The sequence below is a fragment of the Gekko japonicus genome, unplaced genomic scaffold (genome assembly GCF_001447785.1).
Source record: "Gekko japonicus isolate JY-2015 unplaced genomic scaffold, Gekko_japonicus_V1.1 scaffold1260, whole genome shotgun sequence".
NCBI classification, from domain to species: Eukaryota; Metazoa; Chordata; class Lepidosauria; order Squamata; family Gekkonidae; genus Gekko; species Gekko japonicus.
The window spans coordinates 61,363-71,473 of NW_015174310.1; the positions used below are offsets into that span (position 1 = coordinate 61,363).

At 41.5% G+C, this 10,111-nt stretch overlaps 1 protein-coding gene across 1 annotated transcript in view; it reads left to right on the top strand.

Annotated features, from left to right (window-relative positions):
- The window catches only part of LOC107121246 (semaphorin-3C-like), a 60,280-nt gene extending 53,869 nt beyond the window's left edge, over positions 1–6,411 (top strand). Inside the window, exons 7-8 of the mRNA XM_015424130.1 lie at positions 1,768–1,898; positions 5,741–6,411. Coding sequence (XP_015279616.1) covers positions 1,768–1,898; positions 5,741–6,154 — 545 coding nt within the window. The 3' untranslated portion in view covers positions 6,155–6,411. The remainder of the gene's footprint in view (positions 1–1,767; positions 1,899–5,740) is intronic.
- Positions 6,412–10,111: the final 3,700 nt, after the last annotated feature.

Here is a 10,111-nt window from a genome sequence, read left to right on the forward strand (position 1 = left end):
CTCTTACTTCGTTGGATAAAATCTCCATGACCGGAATTAATTCTTCTTTCATTTTTTAATAAAATTTTGCAGTAAATCCATCCGGTCCTGGTGCTTTTCCCAACTTGGTGTCTTCGATTGCTTTTCCCACTTCTTCCTTCTGAATCAGACCATTTAAAATGTCCTTAAATTCGCTTTTTACTTTTGGCAGTGATGTTTCATCTAGGTATTTTTTTATCTTCTCAAGATCAGCTCTAGTCCCTTGGAAGAGTTTTGCGTAGTACTTGAAGAAACTTCTTTTTATACCATTAGGGTCAACGAATTCCTTCCCCTCTTCTATAATTTTGGTTATCATTCTCCTCTCTCTTCTATTCTTCAGCTGCCATGCCAAATATTTTCCTGGTTTGTTTGCCCTTTCAAAAGCTTTTTGCTGTAACTTCTTTAAATTCCAATAGAGTTCTTGGTTCAGTGTCACGTTCAGTTGTTCTCTTAACAACTGTAATTCTTTAATAATAGTCTTTTTCCCAGGTTTTTTCTTAAGTTCCTTTTCTTTTTGGGCTATTTTTTCCAACACTTCTGCTTGTTTTTTAAATTTTTCTTTCTTTTGCCTCACATTCTGCGAGATGAGAATTCCTCTCATCACCGCTTTATAAGCATCCCAGACCACCTGCACCGGGGTTTCCTTGTTCAGATTTTGTTGGAAAAATTGTTTCGTTTTCTCCTTTAATAAATCTATTACCATTTTCTTATCCAACAGATCTTCATTTATTCTCCACAAGAAATGCTTGTTCTTTTCTTTAAAACTCCACAGTACAGGATTGTGGTCAGAGTTACAACTTGGCAAAATTTCAATTTTGTGTGTATTTATAGATAATTCCTCCGACATCCAAATCATATCAATTCTGGAAAAAGAACTATGTCTATTGGAATAAAAAGTAAAGTCCTTTAGTTTTGGGTTCCATTTTCTCCATACATCTTCTAACTTTTCTTGTTTGGTTAGTTCAAAGAAAGTCTTTGGCAGTTTTCCACTACTCACGTTGCCCTTTTGTGATTATCTATCCAAAAAGTCCACAGTACCATTAAAGTCCCCGGCTAAAATAACCTGATAAAAAGTTTGCATTTGTAACTTCTCTGATAAGTCCTTAAAGAATTTATCTTTTGCTCCATTGGGCGCATATAGGTTTACTAATAAGGTTTTTTTCTGCTGGATTACCATTTCTACGCCCACATATCTTCCTTCTGAATCTTTGAAAATCTCTTTAGGCTGTAAGTCATTTTTTACATAAATCACAACTCCTTTCTTCTTATTTAGAGCCGAGGAATAAAATTCAGTTCCTAACGTTAGGTTCTTAAGGTATTTTGAGTCTTGTCTTCTAATATGAGTTTCTTGCAAGCATATCACATTACATTTTTGTTTCTTAATCCAATGGTAAATTCTTTTCCTTTTATTTGGTGAATTTAGTCCGTTTACATTCCATGACACTAATTTGTAATCCATTGTGCTTTTTATTTTATAATTCTCCAAAGTCATCTAAATTGTCCGACATGAGGGCCAAGTCATGTACAAGAGAGTAGGAAGCAGTGTATAAACCTACAACATGTTCTCAGTGTATCTAAACCACACTATTTACCGAATAACATTTCCTCTAAAATAGGTTATTTTGCCCCCAAATAACTTTCTCCTCAGAGTTATTGGCCTAAAATCGATATGGTTTTGTACATTTGCCAGTTTTAGCAACACTGCCTTTCAAAGAACCATGATTCTATCTGACTTTTTTCACATCCCAGCTTACCGCAATGCTGCAGAAGTCATTCAGTATGGAGTCAAGAACAACACCACATTCCTGGAATGCACACCTAAATCTCCACAGGCCTCTGTTAAATGGCTTTTACAAAAAGACAATGACAGAAGGAAAGAGGTGAGTAATGTTGATCACACATATTGAAAGTACAAAGCAGAGATGATACTGCGTGGCCTTGTATGGGAGGAGGCAACCTTTTCAGCCTCAGAACCCCTCCCAATAAAAGCACAACATTCACCTGCGAAGATGCTGTGAAAGCAAGCAAATAGGGGAAGGGAAAGACAGATGAGAGTTGTACTTGGCTACACACACTGAGACCAAGCCAAACACCATCATTGCAGCCAGTACTTTGGGACCTGGCTGCCAGTTGTATGGGCCAAGGAGGTGATGATGGGCATAAGCCATGCCCAGGGGTCATTCCGTAGTAGCATAACTTATTTGCACATGCCACACCCCCTGACATCACCGGAAGTGTGTCCGAAGGCAACACCTGCTGCTCAGGCTCCACTGGACTGTTTTGGATTGCTAGCTATTCCGGGGGGGGGGGATGTGCAGATCTGTCCTCACAGAGGAGAGAGAACTTGTACCTGAATAAATTTAAGGTGCCAGTGGACTGTTTTGGACCAGGGGGCGGGGGGGGGGGGCTCCGCAGCTTACCTGGCTGCTTCTTGCTCTGACTGAAGGCTGTTGGGAGCAGGGGCTTGTTGCATGTGCCCGTCCCCTGGGCTCTTTACTGCCGGAGCTTCGCTCCTGTGTGCTCCTGCAGGAAATGACCCCTGGCCATGCCCATTACCTTTTCCTATACTTCTGGCTGGCTCCTTCAGTACTGACACACCTCAGGGGCTTTCCTCAGTTGTGTGAGTAGGGTATGTCCACCAAGGAAGTCAAGACAGTGTACAGGCCCTGCATGCTGACAAAGTGGTCTGGCATGCCACTTTGTGGGGTACAAAGAGGGAGGGAGGGAGGGAGAGTGGATAAGCCAGTGAGCTGAAAAAACAGAGCCGAAGATTCGTGTGGGCCTGCTTAAATACCCCCACGGGCTTTGTAGCCTGTACCCATGCTATGACTCACAGCCTGACGTGGCAGGTAGCATGAGCTGGCCAGCCCCCCCCTCGCCTTGCTGGAGGGCACTATGTGGCCAGAACCTGCCTCCTTCCAGCCTCCCCTGAACCGCTAACTATTGCAGAGGTGATTCCTGGCTGTGCTTATTGGTGCATGTGTCTGCGGTTGTCTTACACTGGTGTAGGGATTGTGGTTAGCACCGCTATTTAGAATAAAGACAAGGAGATGCTCTTCAGAGTATCCAAGCTTTCATGACAATGTAGTGCAAAAGTTGGAAAGGTAGCAGGACTCTGTATATGCACTCTTCAACCACAAGGATGTATTCACAATGAGGATGAATTTTTTTATGCTGGTGGAACACAGGCTTGTATGAAAGGGGGATTCTCGTCTGCATTAATAATTTGACTATGGAACAAGAAGTGGCCATTCTTCTAGATGAGTTGATGTAACGGGCCGGTTCACACATGAGAATAAACCCCCTGTACGTGTGGTAGGGAAGTATGAAGCTCACATACTTCCTTTGCACAAAATAATGTATTTTGTGGGGTTTTTTGCATATCTAATATGTGCAATCCTTCTTCTTCAGAAGGAAAGACCGCATGAAGGTGCAGATAAACAGCTCATGTCACACATTCTATGTGTGTGAGAAACTGAGCACTCCTGCCTCACCATCATATATACCAGAGCTCTCTTCTGGAAAATGTATGAACTGCTTTTTTAAATACAATCTTGGTGTGATGGTTGTTCTGGACTTTACAAATCAAGTTTCAAACTTCAAAGGACTTCAGCACTAAAACAATCATATACTTCTGAGTCTTTTGATAGATGTTTGGCCCTTAAATGTAGGTTACTTTGAATTCCAAGCTCACAGATGAGGTAGGCTCTTAATTTCATGCAAATTGCTGCATCTTGAATATGTTTATGAATATGAAAATGAATACAGTCTGGGCAAGATTCAGCCAAATGTTATGCCCCATTGATTTTAACAGGAGAGCTAATCAGGTGCTCAACTTTCTTCCACCAAAAACAGTAAGGACTTAAAAGTTGTGAACTTTGCCTAGATTATACCCATGGTACACAGTACAAAGATTGTGATGAGGGGAATGTCTTCTGTGCTTTAAACGTGCTACCCATCTTAGAGAGGAATAAGGGTCATAACATTCAGGAGGGCCACAGAGGAGATATATCTGAGGAGCAGGAAGAGAAGATGATATGGAAAGCTTTTGCAGCACAGAATTAGTCTGAACTAAAAATACTCATGGCTGGAAGAATTTTCCTGACTGTGGTGTAATCACATTTTCCATTACTGTGCTCTCCAAAGATCTTGAGTTGCAACTCTAATAATTGTATATAGGATGCCAATTTTCCTTAAGTTTAGGGAAATTATTATATTTTACAATGTAAGGCAATTTCTCTACTGGTAACAAATATGTTTATTTTGAGGGTAGAGTTGGAAACCTCATGAATAATGGAAAGCAATATGTTTGTCAGGCTCTTTCCTCTGTACCAGCATCCTTTGGAATGAGGGAAAGGATTGATAAAAAGTTATAGCTGACAGATGCTGTTCCTCAGACCTTACAGATTAAATGTCACGTTGGCTCTTGAAAACTAAATAAATAATAAGGTCACATAGTTTTAGGGCTGCACATTATGTTTTTTTAGGTGTCCACATAAGATGTTGTAATATAATTTTCTTCTGCTCAGTGCATAAATAATGACAGTTTATAATGCTGTAGATGAATAAGCACGCAGCTAATGCCTTAACAGGTCTTGGGGTCAGTGCATTGCCAAGAGTTTGCTAGCTTGCAGAACTAAACACCTGAAGATATTTTTAAAATGTTCAATTTCCCTCTTTCAGGCTCAGTGAGTAGTAAGTGAGTACGCAATTCAGTAAAGCAAGTAAGAGAGTAAGAAAAGACAGGTTTGGGGAACTGCATCTCCTCATTTTCGGTTTGCCTGTCATGGAGAATAGATCACTAAAAAAGTCCTCGGAAATGCTTTCAGCCTGGTTCCTTCACTATGAGGTTTTGCACCTATGCATTCAAGTCCTATGGTATCCCTGGCTGAGTACTGTTGGATTATTGTTCTTTGATATCCTCTGCCAAGCATAAATGTACCACATAAAAGGATAACTTGTTCAAAACTAGCTGTTTGCCAAAAACTGGAAATATAGATTTGTTGACATACAGAGGGATACTTTTGAAAGGATTTCTTTTTCTGCAGTGCAGAAGTACAAAACCGCACTGGTTTGTATATCCTAGAAACAAAGAGAGAAAGAGAGAGAACGTCAAAACCAGCCCTTTGTGTATCTAAATAAATAGGCCTTAATTAGAAGGAGTTTCTGTTACTTTTTTTGTTTTTTTATGATATAATTGTGTATTTCTGCAACCTAACCCCCCAAATTAAATAAATCCCTTCAAAAGTAGCCCTTTGTATGCTGAAAATTAACACAAAAATTAAAAGCAGAATAAGGACTTTGAATGGGTTTGTTTTTTCTTCGTTTGTACACTGCGGAACTGCATGATTGTACTCTTTTTTGTCATAGAAACAAAGCAAAAAATTAAAATTAGACCCTTGCATACTGATTTTTAACACACAAAGAGATAATTTCCAGAAGGTTTGTTTCTATTAACATTCTTTTTGTTGTTTTGGGGAGAGGTTTGCTTATATTGGGTTACCTGTATCTCAGAGCTGCAGCTGCATGCTTGTACAGGGCTTTAAAAAATTCCCCAGGGTTCCCTCTTGGACTGCTTATCAGACCTCTGATAGACTAGGCTACTACCTGATCCAATGAGCAGTCCAAAGCAGAAGACCCAAGATTTGACTGCATATCTCTACCTAACAACATTCACAGTAACCCTTAGAAGAACTTTCATTTTGCTTTACATTCCTTCCAGGTCAAACTCAATGAAAGGATCATAGCAACCGAACAAGGACTCTTGATCCGCTCAGTCCAGGATGCTGACCGAGGGCTTTACCACTGCATTGCAACTGAAAATGGCTTCAAGCAGACAATAGCAAAGATTAACTTCAGGGTGTTAGACTCCGATATGGTGGCCTTCATGACTGACAAGTGGTCCCCGTGGACCTGGGCCAGCTCCCTCCAGGCTTTACAGTTTCATCCAAAGGACTTGGTGGGCACTTTCAGCCACTCAGAACTGCAGATGATTAATCAGTACTGCAAAGACACGCGACAGCTTGGGCAGCAGGCAGAAGATGCCCAGAAAATGAGAGGGGATTATGGGAAGTTAAAGGCCCTCATAAACAGCAGGAAAAGTAGAAACAGAAGGAATCAGCTACCTGGATCATAAAGCTTTGTCTTGGAACGTCAAACTTTTCCCCCTGTACTCCTTTGAGGGGTTTTTGTTTGTTTGTTTGTTTGTTTGTTTTCTTGCTGAAAGCATAGAAAAAACATAGTAAAGCAAGTAAGCCTGATAGCAGATTGTTTTGATGAAATGCAATCTATCTAAACTAAAGAGGAAAAACAAGACAGATCCAAAGAGATGTGACGTGCTCGCTGACACCAGATCCACCCTTACTTTACCTGTTAGCCTAATAATTTGCCTTAACCCAGATTCCCATAGGATGTTGTTGTCAGTTAACTTTTCCTAAGGAGTAAAACAAACAAACAAAAGATGCACTGAGTGCGCACCTTGAAATTATGCAAGGTGGGAAGGAAAAGGAAGAGTTTGGATTAAGATGGATATATGAGTTTTGGGGATATCTATGGCAGGGGTGAAGGTAACACAATTCTTACTGGTACGTGTGTCTTGGAGGGCCTCCAAGCAGGAGAAGGGGAGGGGTAACATTTCAGTCTGTTTGTTACCAGTGCCACCCCATATCAGCATATGATCTCCCCAATCTACAGGCATTTATCCCACTGACTTGGGTATGCATCATGTTCCTTGATTATGATATGCTAGCTTGAAAAGCCAGCAGCCAAAGCATGGAACTAGATGTCATTTCCCATCTTTGTATTAAAGACACAGCAGATATATATAGACACGCGCACACATACACACACACACACACACACACACACACACACACATACATACATACATACATACGTACATATATAAGAGAATTCCCAGTCCTTTTTGACATGGTAAGCCACACTACTGTGATTCTATTAATGGCAAACTTCCCAAATTTACAATTCTTATTATTTTCCCTTTTAATTATCGCATTTACTATACTTTGCTTATTTAGTAATACATACATTCTTTGAGTTCACCTCATGTCTCTTATATCAAAACAAGCCCAGGAGAAATTTCACTACTGGGACTGTAATGGCTGAATCAAAGCCACCAAGCAAGAGTTGAAGCTTACTTGCTACAGGCAAGTCAGCGTCGGGAACGAATGGATCAGTGAACTGTATTATTAGATGCCAATATCTTTGGCAGGAAAAAAGGACATGCTCAGTGGTTTCAGTGGAGCCAGATCCGCAGCCACATAGGCACTCAGAGTAGGGCTTCTTAGTGTAGCGCCCACTCAAGACAGCAGTAGATAGTACATTGAATCTAACCTAGCTAAAAAGAAAGCTCTCCTATAAGCTGTGATGTGAAGAAATCTATATACGGACAGCAGAACTTAAAATACGTAAAGCCAAGGAAAGCAGGTGAGCACACACGACGGGCATGGAGAACAGGACTACTTAGGTCCCACTGAAATAATCTATTTTTTCATCAGAGAGCAGGCTGTAGATATAGTTGGCAAGGAAGTCTTATCCAATCCCAACCGCTGAAGTTTGGCATCGACATACACAAACCAGGGATTGACATATGAATCCCAGCTTGAAAGACTGCCAGTAGGGAAGGGCCAAAAGGAGTTTTAATTGATAACTAAAAACTGAGGCCCATGCTTTTGCATTGTCTCTTTTGGTGTGTCTTCCTGAATTGTACAGTTACACATGAGAACTGGCACCACAACTAACAATACACGGATACAGGATCTAAAGAACCACGTGGGATTCAATTTACCATTTACCAATATGTAATTTTCCCAGTGTTCATGTAGCTACTTAACAAGCAGACATTTGTCCATGCTAGACTCTCCCCCATCCAACCAGGGGCTCAAGTGTGGCATAGAAGTAACTGTGACAATTGGCACAAACTGTCAGAGAGGCAATGGAAGCAGCTACATCAAAGCCACTCCTATGTCAGTAAGGTATTGTGTGAATCAGGCCTAAACTGTGTGTCCTCCTGAGGGCTTGTCAGTCAACACTCCCATAAGCTGTCTTGGTTGGCAGCCTGTCCATTGAGATCTCCTTCACATGCACTCCAAATGGCAGAGCTGTGGGTGGTGCCTCTTCACTAATTGCATTCCAGACCAAGTCTAGCAAAAAGGTTTATGCCCATGTAGCTGCTCCAACGTTGTTTAGAATACCATAGAAATGCCTCCTGGGCCCCGTGTGTGGTCTCTTAACGTAGAAATTTTGGTGACTTCCATAGACTTCAGTTGGAGTTTTGAGAGTAAGCGTATTAAAACATATGCACATTCCCCATTTTTCTGCATTTGTACTGGAAAGAGACATTTTTGACAGTGAAAGTTTCTATAGCAAATAATTAAGACTTGCAAGATTTCATTTACCTCACAGAGCAGGAATCATCGGTGTGGTGCCCATGTGGGCACCACTGCACCACCCAATAGCTTTTCTGGTGCCTGCCAAGTGTTTGTAGAAAGTGGGTGGAGCCATGGGGGAATCTTGCCTAGAAGGACTTCAGGTTGGCCACTGGAGGTCTGATTTGCTATGCAGATTAAAATAATGTTGTTCCAGTGGCAGCTGCAACCACAGTGTTGGTTTGATACTCACTCCTTTCCCCCAGTGTTGTTTATTACCTGTTTTCTCCCTGCCATTGGGCTTCCTCTGTGTGTGTGGCTCTGCCTCCTGTGGTTGCACCCACCACCCTGTGTAAGAATGCCAAAGCTGTCCACCAGCCCTATCATACAGCTTGAAACCTCTACAAAGTAAACCTCTTTATACCAGAATGCCAACATTTTTAAGCCTTCCTGTGCTGCTTCTGCCATCCGTTTTGCTTATTCATTTCTAATACCCCTTCCCATGCAGTAAAGGAACAGATAAACTTGCCAAAGTAGGTCATTATCCCATTCTCTCAATTCTCCTCAAAAGTTACTAGTGCTGTATAGGCTATTGTCTTAGACCAGGGATCCTCAATATTTTATATATATTGCTCTCTCTCTCTCTCTCTCTCTCTCTCTCTCTCTCTCTCTCTCTCTCTCTCTCTCTCTCTCTCTCTCTCTCTCTCTCTCTCTCTCTCTCTCTCTCTCTCTCTCTCTCTCTCTCTCTCTCTCTCTCTCTCTCTCTCTCTCTCTCTCTCTGTGTGTGTGTGTGTGTGTTTAGCTTCCGAGATCTGATGAGATCCAGGTCAGGGTGGATCTTCAACCTTTTTGAGACTATGGACAATTTTGGAATATTGAGAATGGGGAGCAGGCACCACTACAAAATGGCTGCCATGCCAGACGGGCAAATCACAAAACGTTGGAATGTTCCAAAGCCAAGTGACTTATGAAGGAGGAAGCTGTATGCAAATGGGTGTGCCCTGAAGATAAAAAGGAGATGCTTCCTGGGCTTTTCTGAAGCACCTGTTGCTCAAATGAGGGGGAGGAAAATCAGGATTGGATTTGCTTTGGACAAGAAGTGAATGGCATCCGGAAACTCATTTTGCTGGTGCTGTGATGCACAACAGGTGCACTGTATTAGAGATAACCCAGACACATTCTCAGTAATTAAATTCAAGACCAAGTTACACATTACTGAAAATTGTGTTGCCTTGGCAAGTTCTATCTTTCTCCCCTGCAACATCTGCAAACATGTAACCCACTTGGTGGGGAACCTTGCAACTGCAGCCAATGATGTTGGACAGGGTAAACGTTTCTACATGTTATGAGGGAAATATGAGGATGCTGCTTGGGGTGGCATTCTCATGGTACATATAATTTGTAGCTTAGCCCAGTGCAGGGGCTGCTTCAAACATCACCTTTTTCTTATCCAGAAGTACTACACACCAGAAACCTTCTATCTTTTGTACTGTTTGATATTCCTTCCCATTACAAATATTTATTGGTGAGCCAATGAGTTGTGTATCAAGAAGTTGCATTTGAAGTGGCTCTGAGACAGCCTATTTGATGTTGCCAGTGGAATGATAGAGCACTGCCTAATACCTTCCCAAGTGGTATATATGATGTCATGAAGCGAGCCAAGTTAGAATACCAAAATATTATTTTGGGCTTCACAGAATAAAACT